This window comes from Equus asinus, chromosome 5 (assembly GCF_041296235.1).
Source record: "Equus asinus isolate D_3611 breed Donkey chromosome 5, EquAss-T2T_v2, whole genome shotgun sequence".
Classification (NCBI taxonomy): domain Eukaryota; kingdom Metazoa; phylum Chordata; class Mammalia; order Perissodactyla; family Equidae; genus Equus; species Equus asinus.
The window spans coordinates 47,337,999-47,361,674 of NC_091794.1; the positions used below are offsets into that span (position 1 = coordinate 47,337,999).

General features: G+C 36.9%; 1 protein-coding gene across 11 annotated transcripts in view; it reads right to left on the reverse strand.

Annotated features, from left to right (window-relative positions):
• ECT2 (epithelial cell transforming 2) overlaps window positions 1-23,676 on the reverse strand; it is a 104,999-nt gene that overhangs the window by 53,448 nt on the left and 27,875 nt on the right. For 3 of the 11 annotated variants that reach the window (XM_070509431.1, XM_070509429.1, XM_070509437.1), the window contains exons 3-12: window positions 10,606-10,757; window positions 9,763-9,842; window positions 9,562-9,654; window positions 7,871-8,053; window positions 3,203-3,292; window positions 2,360-2,467; window positions 1,351-1,424; window positions 531-661; window positions 274-389; window positions 113-175 (exon numbers count right to left, since the gene is read on the reverse strand). In XM_070509431.1, the coding sequence (XP_070365532.1) occupies window positions 113-175; window positions 274-389; window positions 531-661; window positions 1,351-1,424; window positions 2,360-2,467; window positions 3,203-3,292; window positions 7,871-8,053; window positions 9,562-9,654; window positions 9,763-9,842; window positions 10,606-10,757 (1,090 nt within the window). Of the gene's footprint in view, window positions 1-112; window positions 176-273; window positions 390-530; window positions 662-1,350; window positions 1,425-2,359; window positions 2,468-3,202; window positions 3,293-7,870; window positions 8,054-9,561; window positions 9,655-9,762; window positions 9,843-10,605; window positions 10,758-13,556; window positions 13,668-13,767; window positions 14,146-23,676 lie in introns of those variants that run through there. The other 8 variants (XM_014866853.3, XM_070509433.1, XM_070509432.1 and 5 more) reach the window with 6 other exon arrangements.

Sequence of the window (23,676 nt, forward strand, 5' to 3'; positions counted from 1 at the left end):
ATGATATAAAAGCTGACTGTATGCTAATTATACCATGCTCGTTTGGGATGGACCATCATCTTTATACAATCAAGGTCACAGAACAAATGACTAAGGGACAAAAAAAGCATACCTTTTCATATAAATACATAGTTTCTCCAGCTCGGGCATCCATTTGAATGCTTCCCCAGAACCACTAGGTGAGAGAAAGAACATTTTAATTAAGAATTTAGTTTCTCAGAAAGGCTACTAGTAATATTTTTTAAAAAGCAATCTCATTCTAGAATTACTTGCCTCTTGCTTCACAACATAAAGCTTCTTCGAAGGTTCAAATGGAAGTTCTTTTACTATATTCTCTTCAACTACAAGGTGAGTGCATCTTTCATCTCCAACTGGTAAATAGTTACCTCCTAAAAAAGAAATGCATACAAGCATAAAGAAGCCAAACTATCTCCAAACCCAAATTTTTAAAGAGGCATATTCACCAGGAAGTGATTAAGCCGAAGTTGGAAATAAAATACATATAACTTTTAAATTATGCTAAATTCTACCTTGCATTTCAGTCATTTCTTCCATATTGGTTTTCTCTTCATCTGAAAATCCCAGGAAACTTAAAATGCAATCTTGAAATGGAGGAACTTTAAAATCATTTCTAAAGTCATCAACTGATGCACAAAAATCCCTAAAAACAAAATACACTCTTCTAAAACCAGCTTAACTTAAATTCAAAACTAGGTATATCCATGTATAAATCTACAGTAATTCTCAAGGCTTTATCATAATCCATTTATTGAAAATATTTTGCATCTGGTCCTGAAATGCTCACAAAAACTTCAGTTTAAAAAATACCACTGTATCCTCAGTCATCCCAGAAGAAACTTCTGACAAAATCTGATCATGGGCAATCTTTACAAGATGCAAACCTCTGCTCTGTACATGAAATTTTATGTCTATAGTTTCGTGAAATCTTAACTAATGACGAAGTACGACAGCAAGGAATTATGAGGTTGGAAAGCTTAACGAGGTTATAAATTGCAACCACCACTTAAAATGTAACCAAACAAAATAAGACAAAATACAACACAATCTAAACATCCAGATGCATTAAGCTATTAACTAATAATTTTAGAATGTTTGTGATAATCAAAATTATTTCACAAGGTGAAGTCCAAAGATAACACAGGTGTTTTTCAATTTTCATAATTTTTTTATAACTTTGCTCATCTTAGACTTTATTCCCTAAGCTATGCAAAAACTAAATTCATTTTTGCTATACTATCTACGAATTTAGGGTTTTGGGTAATTGAGTTTACCTTTATGAGATAGTACGTTTTTTTCTCATAATGAACTACGGAATTTCTAAACACTTACTGTTCATTCCGCCTTTCCCAAGCCTTATAAATCCATTCTGGCTTCATAATTGGAGTACCCAAGCTCACAGCAATCTAAAAATGCAAACATTAATTATAATGAATTTTTACCTTAAATAACTATATTCATAGAAATTCTAAGCAATGATACACATACTTTTTTTGCACAGCTTTAGATCATTGTTCATCTGCTTTGTAACAAAATTAAAGAAAAATTAACACAAAAAACTGTCTTTCAATCATACAGCTTAGGTTAAAATAACTTTAAAACAAGTTCCATGATGTCAAAACCATTTCCTTATTTTATTTTAAATAAATTTATCTCTGAAGTTAAGTTCATCTTTATTATATTTCTATTTCTCCTTTCTTCATGTTTACTTCCTTAGAAGCACTGACCCCTAAGACAGTACTACAGAAGAAAACATCTGATTAAGTTACACTTAGATATAAATTGGAGAGTATACCTCCCAGGAATTCAAGATTACCCTAAAATTACCATTTGCACATAAATACACTGACAGAGAGTGAGAACAAAGTGATAAACTCTTTTAAGATATTCAAGTGCAATCTTAAACTAAGATTTTAACCCTAATAAAAGTACTTTTCTCCTGTTCTAATTTTCACAAGTTAAATCTTAGAATTGTTTTATAAGAACATTGCTCTGTTTTTATAAAGACCACTTAGACAAGAGTGAAATACTTACTCTCGTCACTTTCTGACCTCCTCATTCACAATGCTCACAGTAATATTATTCATCTGTCTGAAATGTTATCCATCTACCATCCTCCACAGTCCTACTCATCTTTCAAGACCTAACTCAAGATCCATTGCTTCCTTAAAACCTACGGGACCATAATCCTATGATTTAAAATTTGCACTAAATGTACATACAGCAAAAACTGAATTTCTGATCATTAATAACTTGTGGGAGAAACAGATGAGAGTGCTATAAATAAATCCATCCCAAATAACGGTATATTGAAATACAAAAAACAACCAAGTTTACATACCCTGAATTTTTCACCTTGCGTACAATTTGCCACCAAATGTGTAACTTTTGAATTGCAATCTTTTCGAATAACTCCACCCATGTGATGGACCAATGTCACTAATCTGACCTCAAAAGAAAAATTAAGCAATATTGTCTTTATGATTAATTTGAAGAAAATTTTAAACGATGTTTACAATTCATTTAGCATTTACTGAATACTTTCCATTCATAAGAGTACATATAAGAATTTTTATAGAGATATAAATTTTATGTCAAAAAATTAAAAATTCATTTGCCTTACTGGCACAGGCAAAATTATACATAGCAATAAGCTAGTAAAGATGATCACACAAAAAAAGTTAATTAAACTAGCTTTCATATAACTTATTATTTTCTTAACATCAAGTTACATCACACTAAGATGCTTCCCACAAAATTAGAGTAATATCCCCTTAGCTCTAACATAGAAAATTTTATGAATCAGAAAAAGTTTCCATGAATTCTCTAGGGCAATGAGAATACTTTAAGAATGGACTTGCATAACAAAAAATTGCAATGTGTAAACAAAAATTTCAAATAATGTGGTTGGTGTGGTACATAACAAAAAGATAGTTTAAACAGATGACATAGTTATGAAATTTTTCTGTTAATTTATAGGTCAGCCATCCTAGACAAAACACTTGTGTCTTTACAAGGCTCTTGAGAATGTTTCTTGATAAAATTTAAAACTTGATATATTCATAGTAATTTCTCCTTCAAGATTTTTTAAATAAAACCATAATACAACTACCAAAAAGATGCCACTTAAATTGATTTTGCTGTAGAAAATTATTCATTGATTACAATGTTTTAAGATACTTACTAGTTCTTCTTTCTTCCTGAATCCAGTAAAGCAAAGTGTGAGATTCATCATGCTTGTACAATAGAGTGGGCGACATGAAAATGGCAAGGGCTGAGGATACAACAATTTTAAATATGTGAGCTTTCTTTATAGTAGAAAATAGAACACATCTTTCTCAAGTTAAATATATTTCCCCCTCTTGCCAATCAAAAAATTACTTGCATTTTTCAATATGCAACAAAAAAACAGATTGCAAGTTTCACAATAAAAGATTTTCACCTGATTCCCAAATCATAGTTGATACATATAATCTAAACACACCTTATTATTGGCAAATAAAACAAATTTTTTTTAAAGATTGGTACCGAGGTAATATCTGTTGCCAATCTGTTTTTTTTTTTCCCTTTCTTCTCCCCAAAGCCCCGCAGTACATAGCTGCACATTCTAGTTGTGAGTGCCTCTGGCTGTACTATGTGGGACGCCACCCCAGCACAGCCCAACAAGCAGTGCCATGCCCACACCCAGGATCGGAACAGGCAAAACCCCGGGCCACTCAGCCACGGGGCTGGCCCCTAAACATAAAATATTTCTATCCAAACCTTTAGCAGGAGAGAAATAATAAAAATCAGAGCAGAAATAAATGCTATTGAAACGAAAAAGGCGGTAGAAAGGATCAATGAAACAAAGAGCTAGTTCTTTGAGAAGATAAGTAAAATTGACAAACCCCTAGCCAGACTTGCAAAGAAAAAAAGGGAGAAAGCTCAAATAAACAAAATCAGAAATGAAAGAGGAGAAATAACAACAGACTCTGCAGAAATACAATGGATTATAAGAGAATACTAGGAAAAATTATATGCCAACAAAATGGACAACCTAGAGGAAATGGATAAATTCTTGGACTCCTACAATCTCCCAAAGCTCACTCAAGAAGCAGCAGACAATTTGAACAGACCAATCACAAGGAAAGAGATTGAAACAGCAATCAAAAACATCCCAAAGAATAAAACCCCAGGACCAGATGGCTTTCCCAGGGAATTCTACCAAACTTTCAGAGAGGATTTAATACCTATCCTTTTCAAGCTATTTCAAAAAATTAGGGAGGATGGAACACTTCCTAACACATTCTACAAGGCCAACATCACGCTGATACCAAAGCCTGACAAGGACACCACGAAAAAAGAGAACTACAGGCCAATATCGCTGATGAACATAGATGCAAAGATTCTAAACAAAATTTTGGCAACCAGAATTCAGCAACTCAACAATAGGATCATACATCATGATCAAGGGGGATTCATACCAGGGACACAGGGATGGTTCAACATCCACAAATCAATCAACGTGATACACCACATCAACAAACTGAGGAATAAAAACCACATGATCATCTCAATAGATGCAGAGAGAGCATTTGACAAGATCCAACAGCCATTTATGATAAAAACTCTGAACAAAATGGGCACAGAAGGGAACTACCTCAACATAATAAAGGCCATATATGACAAGCCCACAGCCAACATCATACTCAATGGGCAAAAACTGAGTGCCATCCCCCTGAAAACAGGAATGAGACAAGGATGTCCTCTATCACCACTCTTATTTAACATAGTACTGGAGGTCCTGGACAGAGCAATCAGGCAAGAAAAAGGAATAAAAGGAATCCAAATAGGGAGGGAAGAAGTGAAACTCTTGCTGTTTGCAGACGACATGATCTTATATATAGAAAACTCCAAAGAATCCATTGGAATACTCTTAGAAGTAATCAACAACTACAGCAAAGTTGCAGGCTATAAAATCAATTGGCATAAATCAGTAGCATTTCTATATTCTAATAACAAACTTACAGAAAAAGAACTCAAGAACACAATACCATTCACAATCGCAACAAAAAGAATAAAATGCCTCGGGGTAAATTTAACTAAGGAAGTGAAGGACCTATACAATGAAAATTACAAGGCCTTTCTGAGAGAATTGGATGACGACATAAGGAGGTGGAAAGACATTCCACGTACATGGATTGGAAAAATAAACATAGTTAAAAATGTCCGTTCTACCTAAAGAAATCTACAGGGGCTGGACCCGTGGCTGAGTGGTTAAGTTCGCGCGCACCGCTGCTGGCAGCCCAGTGTTTCGTTGGTTCGAATCCTGGGCGCGGACAAGGCACTGCTCATCAAACCACACTGAGGCAGCGTCCCACGTGCCACAACTAGAAGGACCCACAACGAAGAATATACAACTATGTACCGGGGTGCTTTGGGGAGAAAAAGAGGGAAAAAATATTAAAAAATCTTAAAAAAGAAAAAAAAAAAGAAATCTACAGATTCAACGCTATCCCAATCAGAATCCCAATGACATTCTTTACAGAATTAGAACAAAGAATCCTAAAATCCATATGGGGCAACAAAAGACCCCGAATTGCTAAAGCAATCCTCAGAAAAAAGAACAAAACAGGAGGAATCAGAATCCCTGACTTCAAAACATACTACAAAGCTACAGTAATCAAAACAGCTCAGTACTGGTACAAAAACAGGTGCACAGATCAATGGAACAGAATTGAAAGCCCAGAAATAAAACCACACATCCATGGACAGCTAGTCTTTGACAAAGGAGCTGAGGGCACACAATGGAGAAAAGAAACTCTTTTCAACAAATGGTGCTGGGAAAACTGAAAAGCCACATGGAAAAGAATGAAAATTGACCATTCCTTCTCACCATTCACCAAAATAAACTCAAAATGGATCAAAGACCTAAGGTGAGACCTGAAACCATAAGGCTTCTAGAAGAAAATGTAGGCACTACACTCTTTGACACCAGTATTAAAAGGATCCTTTCAGACACCATGTCTTCTCAGAGAAGGGAAACAATAGAAAGAATAAACAAATGGGACTTCATCAGACTAAAGAGCTTTTTCAAGGCAAACGAAAACAGGATTGAAACAAAAAAACCCACTACCTGGGAAAAAATATTTGCAAGTCATACATCCAACAAAGGCTTAATATCCATAATATATAAAGAACTCACACAACTCAACAACAAAAAATCAAACAACCTGATCAAAAAATGGGCTGGAGACAGGAACAAACATTTCTCCAAAGAAGATACACGGATGGCCAATAGGCACATGAAAAGATGCTCATCATCGCTGATCATCAGGGAAATGCAAATCAAAACTACACTAAGATATCACCTTACACCCATCAGAATGACAAAAATATCTAAAACTAATAGTAACAAACGTTGCAGAGGTTGTGGACAAAAAGGAACCCTCATACACTACTGGTGGGAATGCAAACTGGTGCAGCCACTATGGAAAACAGTATGGAGATTCCTCAAAAAATTAAAAATAGAACTACCATACGACCCAGCTATCCCACTACTGGGTATCTAACCAAAGAGCTTGAAGTCAGCAGTTCCAAAAGTCCTATGCACCCCAATGTTCATTTCAGCATTATTTACAAAAGCCAAGACGTGGAAGCAACCTAAGTGTCCATCAACTGATGACTGGATAAAGAAGACGTGGTATACATATACAATGGAATACTACTCAGCCATAAAAAAGAACAAAATCGTCCTATTTGCAACAACATGGATGGACCTTGAGGGAATTATGTTAAGTGAAATAAGCCAGATAGAGGAGGACAATCTCTGTATGACTCCACTCATATGAGGAATTTAAAAATGTAGACAAAGAGAACAGATTAGTGGCTACCAGGGGAAAGGTGCAGTGGGGGGTGGGCACAAAGGGTGAAGGGGTGCACCTACAACACGACTGACAAACAATAATGTATAACTGAAATTTCACAAGATTGTAACTTATCATTAATGCAATAAAAATTTTAAAAAAAGAGAGAATTGAAGATTATCATGTCTTTATTACTAGTGTCTACAATAAAAGATGCACAATGACCTAAGCAATTTTAAGTTAATAAGACAAGCTTAAGAATGGGAAAAACATAGCAATAAAACCAAAGAATAGGGACTAAGTCTATTACAACTCTTATATTGAAATGCTATTTAAAAGCAAAAAGCTAAGGGGCTGGCCCAGTGGCGCAGCGGTTAAGTGCGCACATTCCTCTTTGACGGCCTGGGGTTCACTGGTTCGGATCCTGGATGCGGCCATGGCACCGCTTGGCGAGCCATGCTGTGGTATACGTCCACATATAAAGTAGAGGAAGATGGGCACAGATGTTAGCTCAGGGCTAGTCTTCCTCAGCAAAAATAGGAGGATTGGCAGATGTTAGCTCAGGGCTAATCTTCCTCAAAAAAATAAAAACAAAGCTAAAGCAATTTCCCTAATTTTAAATCATGCAGCAACTGATAAAAATGGAAATGCAGTAACTATTCTGTGTAGAGAAAATAAGTTTATGAATGCATTTCTGGAACCCAAATTATTTCTTCCCAAGACACTGTAGGTACTAAGACAATTTACATATACACAAAAACACACACACATACATACACACACACGAATATATAGTTATTATTTAACTTTTAAAGGTCTTAGACTTTCACTACTGAAATTACAATAGAAAGAATTAAATGACTATATTAGAGTAGCCACTACTATGCCAATTCTAAATATTTCATACTCTCAACAATTAATGGAATTTTTTTCCTTACGAATTTTCAAAAATTCATTAATAACAATTTAACCTTGGAAAGTCATTATAAACATATATTCCTTCTTACCTCGCCTTTCTGTGCACAGTTTAATACAACTGGTGGTCCAATAACTCTACAATCATTCTTGTATAACTCATTAAAGACAGCATCCTGGAAGTTCATGACGATGAATACATTTTCAAATTCTGGAGAATCCAAACTTTCAAATTCTTCCACTGATGCCATCTTTACAAAGGGCACTTTAATTTCCTTGATTTTTTTCATATAGTTATTAGAAATAAAATTTATATGTTATTAAATTAATTCATATAACTCTCCAAAGAAGATCTAAAAAATTCAATACCAACATTTAAGTGTTCTACAAATACAAAGTTTTAAATCATATAATAATGAGCATTTACTTAACAGTGAACAGCCATATTTCTTTATTTGTATTTTTATGTATACATATCTCCAACCACATTAAGATCTTAAATTTTGAAGATTATTATAAAGGCATAAGCTTCTGACATAAGTTGGTAGTCATTATAAATCATCTTGTATGCATATAAAATAAGAATGAAGAATTCTTTTAAGTACATACATTTTGATAATGGAATGCATTAGAAAGATATCCACTACTGCTTTTTATTCTGACCAAGAAATGATGCCATACATATAGCTAGCTATTCCTGCCCAAATTAACTGTCCTCAGAAAAACAAAAAAAAATACTATGGCACTTAATATCTACAAAAAGGATGTAGATTAACTTAATCATTTCAGTATATATGAGGGACATAGAAAGATGTGAAATATCTTTGCAGCATGGCAAATGTAGGATATAAAAAGGCAAGTTACTGTTTAACACTTATACTGTAAATCTACAAAAAAGAAGATATTTAAGTACCTGTATGGCTCCTGTGTAAAAAGAACAGAACCATTGAAAAGAAAATTCTGAATGGGGCCAGCAAATGATTTGAGCTTTATTTGCTAGGCTGATGGGATGGGCTGAATCACGTACCCCCAAAATTCATGTTGAAGCCCTAACCCCCTGTACCTCAGAATGCGACTGTATTTGGAGATACACCCTTTCAGGTTAATTGAGGTCACATGGATGGACCCTAATCCAATCTGACTCGTGTCCTTATAAGAAGAAATCTGGACACACACAAGAGATACCAGGGATGTGCACACACAGAAGAAAGACCACCTGCAAGCCAAGGATAGAGTCCTCAAGAGAAACGAAACCTGCCAACACCTTGATCTTAGACTTCTAGCCTCCAGAACTGAAAGAACATACATTTGTTGTTTAAGCCGCCCCAGACTGTGGTATTTTGTTACGGCAGCCCTCACAAACTAATACAGCTGATACAGAGAATCAGGTATATTCATATGCTGAGGCAAATTCCCTGATGATTGTCAATTATTGTGACATAATTTTGAAAATAAAGAATTTAGAATAAATATAAAATTAATGAGAAAAAAGCTGAAGAGTTTAAAGAAAAGTATCAGATCTTTGTAAATACACGGTATATCATTTAAATTTAACAATGTCAAATTACCTTATAAGGATTTCACTATTTACAATAAGCTATAGTGTGGGGTTTCAGAAAAACCCAAATTTTAAAAATAAATACAAAACAATTTCTATTCATCTAGCTTCATAGTGCACAAAACATGCCGTGTGCCTAATTTAGGTCCAATCACCATAAGTGAAATATAAGAATACAATCAAGGGAAGTGCAGCATGCCGCATGCAATGAAATGCTTGACCTACCATATTAACAATACTTTTTATTAATTTTTCATCCGATTTTCCAGGACAACTTTCTCTTATCTTTATAACAGGGACTTCCATTATTTTAACACTCTGTGGAAAAGAGACTTAAGTATGAGATAAAGAAAACTATAAATTTATTTACACAGTGATGGAAGAAAAATAGCTTTTTAAAAAAAACTAAAAGCTAAAACCCCATACCTTTAAGGCTTTTATAAGTTCTTCTTGTTTTCCAGCCTCTTGAACCAATATCACTCTTGTTTCAATTTGAGGCATTTCTTCTATTAAAATTAAAAATGTTTAAATATCTTTATCAGGTACTAACATCAAAATCAGCAGTTCCTAATCCCTTTTTTGGCTATATCTGGTATGTTTTCCATCTTTCAGATCATAACATTCTCCAAAATTAAAATCACTTAATTCCCAGTTTATTAAAATGAAAGTGGCCATATATCATTTTAGAGGAAGAGAAAACATACTATAGCAGAGTATACAAACATCAGCACTCCCCCAAACCACACAGAGCAGTCACCACCTTGCAGAGTCACCCTCTTCAACAGTGCATGCAACCGTAGGAAAGACCATTCACACAGAGCAGTCACCACCTTGCAGAGTCACCCTCTTCAACAGTGCATGCAACCGTAGGAAAGACCATTCACACAGAGCAGTCACCACCTTGCAGAGTCACCCTCTTCAACAGTGCATGCAACCGTAGGAAAGACCATTCACACAGTGGTGAGGGAAGAAGTGGCTCCTCACCTAACCAGTCATAACTGAACATATTCTAGCCAACTGTGTTGCAGCTAGACTGCTGTCACATACACAAAAAGCAATATCCAACAATAAGGTGCCTTCCCCTTCAAAGTGGGGAAGCATTAATCCAAACAATACTCAAACATCTACATAGTGTAAGGAGTTTCTGTCAATAAATATTGACTGAATACCTGTACTCTAGCTTAACAGCTAAATCATAAGAAAGTCACTAGACAGGAAGTTTAGGATTGAAATAGCAATTTGGTGCTTGAAAGCATATAACAGATTTACCTTCAACATATGAAGTAGAGCCAATAAACAAGTTTTCCTTCGAAGTTTCGGTAACCTTAGAATCAAAGATGGAAGAGTCAGCCAAGCTCGTCCTCTCAGTAGAGGACGTTGATCCAGCATTGTCAGCCATTGTTTGTACTTTTCTACTTTGGCTGAAAAAACAAAATTTGAATAAAAATACATGAAACAAATACCATCGTTGGACAAAAACAAGCATTAGGGGCTCTTCTTTTATACCTAGAATTTATAAAAAGCATCATTACCCATTTTTCTTAAAACTGAACCAAAGAAAATCACTCAACTTCTCTGGGCCTCAGTTTCCTCTTCTGTTAAAATAAAGATAATAATACCTGACTCTCAGGAATATCGTACAAACAACAATTTATCAAAAGTACTCAGAACATTAGGTGACATAGAACGAACACTCAAAACGTACTCATAATTATTCTACCTGTCTCCTCCACGTCTTTGCCCTCAGCCAACCTATTTCTCTTCCTATATTCATTTATAATACCACCATCATGCCCTAAAAACTCCCACTCAAAACCCAGATCCATCCTTACTCTTTCCTCTACCTCATTCGCCCTCACCAAAATTCCAATCAATCCCATTTCAAGTATCTCTGAGACCTGGCCCATCTTCTCTAAGCTCAATGCCACAACAGCCACTTGGTCAAATACAACAGCTCCACACAACTTCCTCTGCCACCAGTTTCTTCAGAAGTCACTCTTCACAGGGTCTTCAGGGGTATGGTCATATAACTTCCCTGCTTAGAACTCCCAGGAGCACTCCTCCGTATAATGACCAAGTCCAAATTTACCATCCAGTTTACAATTTGGTCCTAGCCTACCTGTTCTGCCCCCTCCTCTAATTCCTCCAGTCCACAATACTGTATGCTCCAGCCACAATTTTTCAAATACAGATCACAATTTACTCCACACCTACTTGCATTTAATAGTGCTCAATTCTCCACCTAGAATGTCTTTCAACCCCCAACCCACCAGTCTTGACTCATTCTCTGTGGATTTCTCTGATCCTCTCATGTGTAATTGGATTGCTCCCTTATCTGTATTTTCACGTTACTTTACAAAAGCCTCTTCTTTAAAAGATTTAACAAAACAATTATGCATGGGTTAGTACCAATGACTCTAGATTGTGAAAGAAAATCCTTTTTTTTTTTTTTTTAAGGTTTCCAGGACTTAAGAGTTGAAAAGTTAAGCAAGAAGGGAATGAAGAAAAAGTTGAATAGACTGCCATCAATTCAAACGGGGGTTTTATATACATTTATTATCTTCAAGTATTGGACAAATATAAAGAAGAGGACTCATCTTTATCTGGAGGGACATGTCTGATCTAATTTACCCTTTCCAGCTTTTACAGATTAATAAAAAATATAAATAGCTTCCACCAGATTCTTAGCAAAATAATAGTTTAAGTAAACTGTATGCTGTGGAGAAGCATTAAGGCATCATTAGATTATTTCTGGATGGTGATACTAAGTAGTATGAAGATGTGCACATTAATAAACTAATAGACCTAAAAGCACAATTGTCAGGTCAGGCGACTCAGCTTCCAGTGTCAGTTCTGCACTTACTAGGGTAAGCCTCAGTTTCCACACTGGTGAAAGAGCTAACAGTACAACTCAAATCCAGTAGTTATGAGGAAAATTGAATACATGTCTTCAAATGAGTGACAAGTATCAACTCTCAAATAAAATTCACACTGTGGACATTTCTTAGTGTCTTCCCAAAAATCCATGTCAAGCATTATCCTAAGGCTCTCCAAAAGAGTGCTCCAACAGTTGTTAATAACAGTCTTTATTTAGAATCAATGATAAATTCCATACAGCTGTTATTTTTTTGTTACGTCTCTTTCACTTAATTGTTTTCAGTAAAAAAGACAAGACTCTAAACAGGCTTTCATTCAAAGTTCCCTTAAAGAATATTTTTTTAAAAGTCAAGAGATGAACTAACCTGCTTTAAGGAATGGAGGAGAGAGATTTTAATAAGTCAAAAACACTATGAGTTCACATTTTTCTCCTGTGTGTCTGTTTAAAGACTATCAAAACAGGTAACTAAAAATTAAAGTTGTCTCTGATGGTACTGTGTATGATCAATTCATTGCCGAAACAGCTTTAAAATTTAGGAAAAAGCAGCTGCACGTTAAATTTATGACATAACATCCAACAGCTTGATTGCAAACTGAAATACACTCTTTTTCATTCACGTATTCTGTAAGCTTTTAAAATAAACACAATAGGATTAGTGTTCATAAACCTATACAGCTTATTTCCCATCCAAGAACATATTCAAGGAGCTTCTGACTAAATACACTAACTATAACACAGGCCTCTTTTAATCTCAAAGATAAAAATTGTCATTTAGACAAATATTCACTTTAGGCTTCCTTTTATTCACTTTTTAGGCAATCATTTTCACGGTGGAGGAGCTAAATGCAATACTGGATCTGTTGGTGTTACTGACAATCATGTTATTGTTAACATTATAATTAACAACTAACACATTTAACGCTTAGTAAGTGGCAGATATTGTGCTAAACCTTTCCCTTGTATTTCTTAAATCTTTGCAGCAATCCTATAAGGCAGGTACTATCATCCCCATCTTATAGATAAAGAAACCTAGAACGGAGAGGTTAAGTAACTTCCCCCAAATCGCACAGTGAGTGGTAAAACAGGGATTCACAGCCGGGCTGATTCCAGAGGCTGCGCTTGTAACCACTAATCTGTACCGGGGAGGATGGGGGGCGGCGTTTTACGGAAAAACCAAACTTCCCACAAAGACGCCAAGCAGAATCCTGGAGCGAAACCACCAAGTACCCGGAGATAAGCGCCCAAAGGCTGCAGCTGCCGGGCCCGGAGCCACAGAGGACAGCGCGGCTTGCCAAGACCCCCTTCCAACTCCCTCCCTGCACCCAGACTCTTCCGGAAATACCTGACCAGGTGAGCGGTGAGGACCGGCTCCCCTCGGCGTCACGAGCAGCGCGGGGAGCGCGGGAGAGTTCACGCAGCCGGGCAGCCGGGGCTAGGGCGCTCCGGGATTCGCGGTCACCGGGGCGGGGCTGTCCGAACAAGCCACGGGGCCCCCTGCTTCGGTGACGCTGCCCGGCTCCCACCGCCCCCACCCACCCCCACGGAGTCCTCACCGCTCTTAAAAGACGCCCAGGACGTTCCACCGCTTCAAGCGCCGACTCTTCTCCCGGTCCCCGCCATTCCTCGCCGGTGGCAGCCACCGCAATTCAAAAGTGAGCCGCTCTCTCTAAGAGCCATGCCGATTGGCGCGTGATGTCAACCTCCTTCCCATAGGTTGGAGCCTCCAGAGAGGGCGGTGATTGGCCGCTGCTCTCCGCCCGCCTCCCCGGAGGCGCCGACTGATTGGTCGTGCGTGTGTTTCAAATAAACCCAACGACTCGGACGCCGGGACGCCGGGACGCCGCGAGATTGTAGAGTAGTGCCCGGATGTGACCAGCAGTGGGTGGTGGTGGCCCCTGCGCTGCTGCTCTGGGAGTAGCAGGTGTGTCTGTGGCTACCGCATGTTTACTCAATAAACATCATCCCGTTTCCTGAAGGCCGTTTGAGTGGATTCTCCTCCCCTCGACTTTTTTCTTAAAGCGGCACCAACCCCTTTAAACCTAGTGCCTCCACAGATGCGTTTTTCTGGTTGCTGTGAGCTGTGAGATTTTTCTCCCTACATCCTTTCTGCTTTAGGAATTTAAAGTTGGGTCAAGGGGTTTTGACTTCGCTGGTTGTGTCGGCTTAGCAGGTTAAGGACGCGGGAACCCGGGTGCTCTCCAGGTCGACTTCCAATTAGTAGCCGCTTCTTTAAATCCTCATGTATGGAAAGCACTGTGCTCTGGTCTAGGGAACTTCACGGATGATGAGAATAAATTCTTAGGGCATCTCACACTTTTTTTTTTTAAATAGAAGCTTGCATTTGAGCAAATGTAAAAATATGTCATGAGATTCTAGAATTTCCTGGAGCCAAAAGAAATTGCTTCCTGCTGTCCCCCACACACAAACACCCCCTCTGAGATCTTTTACTTTCCCCTAAAGTCTAGCCAAAAGTGTATCGTTCTTCCTGTAATTACTATTGCTATTATAAAAGAAATCTTTTATTTACTTTATTTCTCTAAATATAATGCCCTGTAACACAATCTCAAGTAGAACACCCCTCCCCCAGATGGGTTTTGCATAGTTTCCTCCTAATCGCTGATTTAAACAAAAGAAGAAAGGGAATCCGTTGTCAGAAGCTAAATCCCAATAAGAGGAGGAAAACAGACTTCCGAGCATCTCAAAACAGGTTGTGGGGATTTACAGTTGTTCCTAATTTTGTCAGGCCACCTTAGAACGCCTGAAGAGTTTGTGATCCAATCCACAAAACAAGTAAGCAGTCTGGTAATTACTGATTTCCCTGGATTGAGGAATATTTAGTCTTCTCTGCATTATGATGCCTTGATAACCGTTAGGGCAAAAGAAGAGAAAAACAGTCATTGAAATTGAACTTTGGAATGTGCTTGCGTAAACTAGGGTGTGCCCAGCATTCCAAAAATTCTCATCACTGAAAATATATTAAGCTAGTGAGCAAAGCAGCCTATTTCCTCTGTGCACTGCTCCCTGCTAAACAGGCTTTGCACCCAATCTAGTGATTGACTATATGGTATCACCACACAAATTACACGCTAGCCTAGCAAAAGCTATACTTGATTCCTTTTAGGGGATATATGGCAGTTGGACTAGCAAATAAGCAAGCAATACAATCTTTTCACATTTCCTAACCATGTAACCTCCTTTTCCATTTCCTAGCTATGTGATCTCAAGTTATTTAACCTCTCTGTGCCTGTTTGTCCTTTTAAAAAAGGGCATGATAGTACTTACCTCATAGTGTGAGGATTAAAAGAGTTAATATATGCAATTAAAACATATTCTGGCCTACAATAAATTCAATAGGTGTTAGCTGTTATGATTACTACTACTTTTACTACTGTTGTGGCTGCTGCTACTATTAACTACTGCTGTTATGTCAGCTGAGGTCCCGTAATTGCCTGATGGGACTGATGGGTCTCTACACTGCCTTCTCACCCCTGACCACAGGAGCAATGGCACCTGCTTCTGTTGCCTTTGCCCCACCCTACCCCAGCAGCAAATCCCACCCCCCATCAGACCAAGCTTGATGTAGTGAAGACCTCCCTGCGTTCTTTTCCTACCAGAGGGAGAACAGTCCTTCTACACCAAAGCTCATCTCCCTCTTCTCTTTTAAGGGAAAGCCTGCTGTGTTTAGGCCATTTCCTCTTGTTTAGAAGACATCGCCCTCTTGCTGCTGCCCTTGACCACGCTTCTGTCCCCTTCCAACGGAGACACTAGCCGAGATTCTTTGTGTTAAATGTTAGCCTCCTCCTCCAGGCTCCTTCACTGAAAATATAATTATTGAGTTCCTATGTCAAGAGGACAAAACTATTTAAAGTATAGCATAGACAGATCGAAATGAGAAGTTCTTTGGAAGAATAAACCATTAAAAAATACTCATGTGTCATCCACAACTCCTAAAATGCTGAATGAACAAGTTTCAGACAAAAAGTACTAAAGGAATTGAACTGAATTTGATTATTTAGTATATTAAAGTGTCTGACATATTTTCCGCAAGCAGTAAAATCATTTCCAAGGTGGATAAAATGAAATAGAACTACTGAGCTTCCTCCTTTGGAGGATCAACTTCCTCACCTCCATCTCTGAATTGAGTGACACTCTGGAGCATCTTTCCTGACTCCCATCTTACACTTGATCCTCTTCCAGTTTATTCCCTCCTGATTATTCATATTTCCTTTCTTTCCTTCCCTCCTGCCCCATCTCCATCTTCTGTTGTCATCTACCCTCCTTCAAAGCAACAGAGAATGGAGAGTTAGGAAAGTTAGTTTTGGGTTTTGGAATATACCCACTCTCACTGACAAGTGCACACTGCCCATCAACCACTCTTCAAATCAGAGTGAACAAGATTTCTCACACCTTTGTAGTTTGTTCTAATCTACTAATAAGAACTAGCATATCTGAAAAATTATTAAATTTGTTGCAACAAGTGGCAGCATTTGTTGTAGTGGTCTTTGTTTTTATTACCTAAAGTTGTGATGACATATATTACAATTTCTAGATTTTATTTTTAAATGCAAAATGTTAATCAACCAATAATAACTATTTTATAGTAAATTTAAATATTTCATCATAGGATTAAATGTTTTACTGTAACTAAATACTAACATTGTAATGTCACATAGATCTCATGTAATTGTTTTTCTCCTCTATCACCATCCTTACCCCATCAAAGCATTTATGAAGTACATAGCTACATATAATGCCATACTAGGTATAGTCACAAAGATTCAGTCCCTCTAAGAACTTATCACTTAAGATTTTTATTTCAAAAATTTTAATGAATAGCCATGAAATTCTGTCCTTTCTTGGAATTATTAACATTTTCCAATTAAAATGTCATATTTCTGAGTTGGTTAATACAGCATCTTCTAACCTGTCATCTCTGCCTGTAAAACAAGCTTTAGAAATTATAATCACTGTGAGCCAGAAGAAGCTATTTTACACACTTCAGTAGTCAGTAATTAGGATACGAATCGTTGCTTTATTCATATGAATCATTAGGTTATAAATCACTTGACATAGATTTGCAAGACTATCCAAATCTAGCACTTAAAATTTCACTTGGACAAATAGAATTAGCTTTCCTTGACGGAGTAAGTGGTTTCCAAATATGATGAGGCCATTATTTCAAATTATATAATTTGATTAGTAAAATTTTAGATGTGGAAAAAAAATCTCAGTTCATTAGTCTCAGTCTTTATTTTACAGAGGAATTTTACCAAGGCCAGCAACATAGATGTTATAGTCCTTTACCAAGGTCAGGCAGCTAGTTAGTGGCAAAACCACCATCAAAAGTTTTAGGTCCATTAATCTAGTCTCTCTTTTTATTAAAGTTATTAATATTTATGCTATATATTTTACTTATAAAAGTACCAATGTCTTTATTTGTAATGCTTATTTTTTTTACCTTTGAAAATATTAAGATGCTTTCAGTTCCATGAGAGCCTTGTTGGTCTTGTTCACCAACGTATCTCGAGCACCTCGCAACAGTTCTTGGCACGTAGTATGTTCTCAAAAGTTGTTGCATGCATAGCATTGCAATTGAAATCAAAGAATCCATATCGCCTTCTTCTAATCCATTCTCCAGCCTGCATTCAGAGCAACGTTATGCAAATCCAAACTCATCATAGCACCACTGCTTAAAACACTTCAATCCTCCTGGGCCTGCATGGTCTGACCTCTACCTACATTTCCAGCTTCATCCTACACCATGTTCACTTTCTTTCTCTTCAATCCTATACCTGCCTTCCTTCTCAAAGACTTTTGCGCCTGCTCTTCTCTTTATTAATCCTCTGATCCCCATTCCTTTAACCTAGAGCTGGCAACTTCTACTCATCCTTTAGCATTTGCTCATTTACCACTCCTTGGAAGGTCTTTCCTAACTAGCCACACTATCAGAACTCCCATTATGCAGCCCTCAGCACCATGAGTATCTCTTTTGTAACTTATCAAAGATGTGACTATTGGATTGATGTTTGTCTCCGCCACTATCTAAGCTACTTCAAAGTAGGGAAAATGTCTTTTTGTTCATCATTTTATCCACAGTGCCTAGCACATAGAAGACACTCAAATATTTGTTGAAATAACAAGTGAATGAATTAATGAATAAATGAACTTATTTTTCTTATAATATCAGTGATGCTTTTTCCAAAGATACTAACAAAAGTTTCTATTATTTTTACTTTTATCTAACCCATTAGTTATGATAATTTTTCAGGAAAAATTAAGTGATATACTTCCAAAATTAATATATTCACATCAGGGGCCGGCCCTGTGGCCAAGTGGTTGAGTTCACGAGCTCCACTGCGGGCAGCCCAGTGTTTCGTCAGTTCGAATCCTGGGCGTGGACATGGCACCGCGCATGGAGCCACGCTGAGGCGGGGTCCCACATGCCACAAGTAGAAGGACCTGCAACTAGGAAGATACAACTCTGTACCAGGGGGCTTTGGGGAGTAAAAGGAAAAAAATAAAGTCTTTAAAAAGAAAAAATATTCACATCAAGGATAAAATAACTTTTATCATTAATTGACATTTGAGTAAATTACCCAAGAATGGAATGATTTTTGTACCACAGCTAGGCCAGCCCTGAGTGGAAGAGAGTTCAAGCTAATGGTGCTAAATTGATTTAGTTAAGACTTGCCAGTGTTTATGAACATAGTCAATTATCCATATGAAACATTCAGTTTTCCTACAACCTATGCTTTCATACATTATACACTAACACTCATAAATTCCTTCTTCCACACTATCTACTGACTTGTAAACATCTGAGTTATCTCAAAGTGATACTGTCTGCCAGTTTGGTTTTGGGAGCAACTCCATTGTGTAAAGTAGTATTTGCTATGACAACAATTTGAATACTTTGTACTTAGCAATATTTTTGTTGCTGCTGTTCAAATAATGGAAAAATGGAATTGCTAATACAGTTGAAATAAAAATGGAACCCAGGTCATCAAAAAATGATGGATATTTGGCCTCAATTGTATGCCCATTTGACATAAGCAGATTAACTGTGGGTTTAATAATGAAGGAAAAATTACAGGTATGCAATAATAGAAATGCATTTGGGGAAGATATTTAAAAGGTGAGATACAGTGTTACAAATGATATTCAAGTGCACAATGCAACTATATATAAATCCTATGCATGGAAAAACTTAACTGTAAAGAGATACACAAAATTTTCTTAGTATCTATATCTGGACAGTAGCATTTGGGGAGATTATTTCTCCCTCTCCTTTCCATTTTTCTGGCAATTTTCAAATTTTATGTCATGAGCATTTTAGTGGACAATTGTTGTTTTCCTGGCTGTTGAACATTTAACCCTTCCCTCCTAATAATAGTCTGATTTCCTTTTTGAGGAATACCTCATTGAATATGGTTTTAGTGAGAGGTAATGCTTATCTGTTATCATAGATCTAAATGGGGCCACATCTTCCCATAAAGTTCAGCCAATCAGATGCTCTCTCATAGGACTTTGAATTTTTGGCATGTACTAAAGATATGGAAAAGGTTAAGGATCATTGCATTCCAATAGCTAGCAACAACAGTGTGCAAACCAGATTCTTGTGGTCAGATAATCTTTGCTGATGTTTCTACTGCATATGCCTCTGGAGCTCTCTAACTCCTGCCCTTTTCCCAAGGCTGCTCCTCATACTGATTCTACAAATTTGCAAAACAAATTAAATCTTTTTTTTCCTCCAAGATAGCTAGAGTGGTTTTCTATTGCTTGTGACCAAGCACGCCAAGATATGAAGATATGTTGCTTTTACAAATCCAAATCTCATTGGCTCCACCTTCAAAATATATCCAGAATCAAACCAGTTCTCATCCCCTGCAATACCCTTTTCTAGGCTACCATCATCTCTCACCTGAATTATTGCAATAGCCTCCTAATTCATCTCCCTGATTTTACTCTTAAACCCTCACCGTCTATTCTCAATAAAGAATCCAGAATATTCCTGTTAAAACATAAGTCAGGGGCCAGCCCAGTGGCAGTAGTGGTTAAGTTGGTACACACTGCTTTGGTGGCCCAGGGTTCACAGGTTCGGATCCTGGGCACAGACCTAGCACTGCTTGTCAAGCCATGCTGTGGCGGCGTCCCATCTAAAATAGCAGATCTTCCTCAAGCAAAAAGAGGAGGATTGGCAACAGATGTTAGCTCAGGGCCAATCTTCCTCACAAAAATAAATAAATAAATAAAAAAGAAAAGTCAGATCATGTCACTCTGCCCAAATTCTTTAATGGCTTCCCATTTCTTCCATACTAAAGCCAGTGTTCTCACAATAGTTTTCAGGGCCCCATACAATCTCACTGACATCATCACCTATTCCTCTCCCCTTCACATCTTTACTCACCTGTAGCCACACTGGCCTTTTTGCTGTTCCTCAAACATGTGAGGCATGCTCCTGACTCAGGTTGTTTCCTCTGCTTTTATGTTCTTTTCTCACATGTGCATGACTTGCTCACTCTTCCTTAATCCTTGCTCAAATGTACCATCTCAATCAGCGTAGGTGGCTACCCCACCCAAAATTGCAGCCCTTCCACAGGCACTCCTGGGCCCCTTTGCCTTGCTCTTTTTATTTCATAGCCATTGTCACCTGTAAACATATTATATATTTATTTTTTATGTTATTGTTTATTGTCTGTCTCTCCACACTAGAATGTGAGCTCCAGGAAGGCAGGGAGCTTTGTCTGTTTTGTTCCCTGGTAACCAGTGACCAGGTCAGTACCTGCCACACAGTAAGCACTAAAAGATTTTTTGAAAGGAAGAGAAAGTGGAAGAAGAAAGGAAAGAATGAAAAATAAAAAGAAGGAAAGGTTTTAAAATGTTCCAAATATTATTTACATATTATAATGAAATTTTAGGCTATTGTTTTCAAGCGTTTTGAATATTTCTTCAAATGAAATATCATGGTGAGCTCCAATCATAAAGCAGATAAAAGCCAGGCTGAATTGAAATAGGGAAAGAGGGGTCCTGATTGGCCTTCATAGAGACTGCAGAAATTTAAGTTCTTCCAGAACACAGAATGTGAAAACCACCAACCACTGACCACTGGCACAGAATTTGAAAACCACTCACCTCTGAATTTGAAAGGCCAAACCTTTGCTTACAGAACAAGAAGCTGACATTTACTCCTAATAGAGATGCACACCCAGCTATGAAGTTATTTTGCAAAAAAAAAAAAAAAAAAGAATTATCTTTGAATTTGACTCATGTTAATCTCTAGATCTGATTTTTTAGGAAATACAGGGAACAGAAAAATATGATAAATCACACCACAGGGATACAACCAGCAAGATCTAGACTTGTAGAAACTCTACAAGACAACCTGATTTCTTCAACAAATAAATTGCAAGGGGAAAATGAGCAATGAAAGGGTAAACAATAGATTAAACTTGAGACCAATATAACCAAAAACAATATATGTATTTTATTTGGATTGTGATTCAAACTTTTTTTTTAATTATAAGAATAGGATTTCTGCTTCTTCTATAGCTGAGTGAACGTCTAGTTGACCAATTCTTTTACAAATAACAATGTAAATTTTTGTAATAGTGCAAAGAACAATTACCTGAAGGCTCTGAACAGTGAGCAAAAGCAGGTAGATTCTGCAGGAGAGTAAAAACTTGGAAGAATGGACTGATATGGGATAATTTTCACAATTTAATGGCTTTTTGATAAGGCAACTCTGCAGTTAGTGTCATGTAGAGGCTAAAACTAAGAAAAAAACCAAACAGTCTTTCTGGCATAAAGTCCAGAAGACAGAGTTTGGGGTAACCACAGCTGCTGGAAAGTAATGGGGAGTCCTGTTGATAGCCTGAGAGGAGCACGCCAAATTCTGCATATAAACTGAAACCATCTCTAGCTGAATCCTTAATCATGCAAATACAAGGAGGACTGGTAGTAGTCCAGCCAAGAAACAAAGAACAGAGCTAAGTTCTGAGCTGCTGCCCAAAAGACAGAGTTTTCAGTTTGAGTTCAAACAAGTTAATTGCCTGAAAATACAAAAATAACAATTTTTTGAGGACTATAACAGAATTCAGAATATTCAAGACATAACCATCACATCCAGGTTACAATCCAAAATTCTGTGCCATACATAAAAAAACATGTGACACATTCCAAGAGGAAATAAGCCAACAGATGCTAATTCTAAGATAGCCCAGATGTTGGAATTAACATCCAAGGACTTTAAAGCAGTTATTGTAACTATGCTAAATGAGATAAAGGAAAATATGCTTGTAATGAATGAAAACAGAAAATCTCAACAGAGAAATAGTATAAAAAAGAATCAAATGGAGCATAAAAAGGAAGAACCATAAAAAAATTCACAAATCATATTTCATCAAAATTAAAAATTTATACCCCTCAAAAGACGCTGTTAAGAAATGTTAACAGTTAAGAAAGTGAAAAGACAGCCACAGATTGGAAAATATTATTTTCAAAATACCTATGTGATTAAAGACTCATATCCAGAATATTTAAAAAACTCACAACTTAATAATAAAACAAGCAACCCAATTTTTTAAAAATGGGCAAAGAAAGATCTGACAGATACCCCACCAAAGAAGAGATACAAATGGCAAATATGCACATGAAAAGATATTCGACATCATTATTCATCAGGGAAATGCAAAGTAAAACAACATTCAGATACTACTACACATCTGTTAGAATGGCTAGAATTTAAAATAAAAATGGTTAGTACCAAGTTCTGGTTAGGATGTGGAGCAGTAGGACCTCTCATACATTGCTAGTGTGGATGTTTCTTACAAAGTTAAACATATGATTGCCATAAGACCCAGCAGTCCCATTCCTATGTATGAGGATCTTTGAGGAAATTTTATTCACAATTGCTAAAAACTGGAAAAAACCCAAAGATGTATCATTAGTGAATGAATAAACAAATAGTGGTACATCCAAAACATGTTGTACGATTCCACTTATATGGCATTATGAAAAGGACAAAGATATAGGAACAAAAAACAGATCAGTGGTGGACAGAGGCTGAGGGTGACGAGAGGGGCTTTATTGCAACATGGAACAAGAGAACGTTTTGAGATGATAGAAGTAAAACATTAATGGTATAGTCCAGGTGATCTGTAAATAGGTATTCACTGTTAAATTATTTCAACTTTGCTGTATGAAAATTTTCATAATCAAATGTTGGGGAAAATATTCAATAAAAAATGTATTTAAAATGAGAATATCAAAGAAAGGTAAATGCAGACTGGATATTTAATGATATGAAGGAATTATTTTTTTTACTTTTGTGTGCACGATAATGACATTGTGGATATATTCTTGAAAGAGATCTTATCTTTTAGCGATATATTCCAAAATATGAAAACCAGACTTTTGAGACCCTTGCCAAGTTTTTCTCTGTTCCCCAAATTTACTTATTTTTA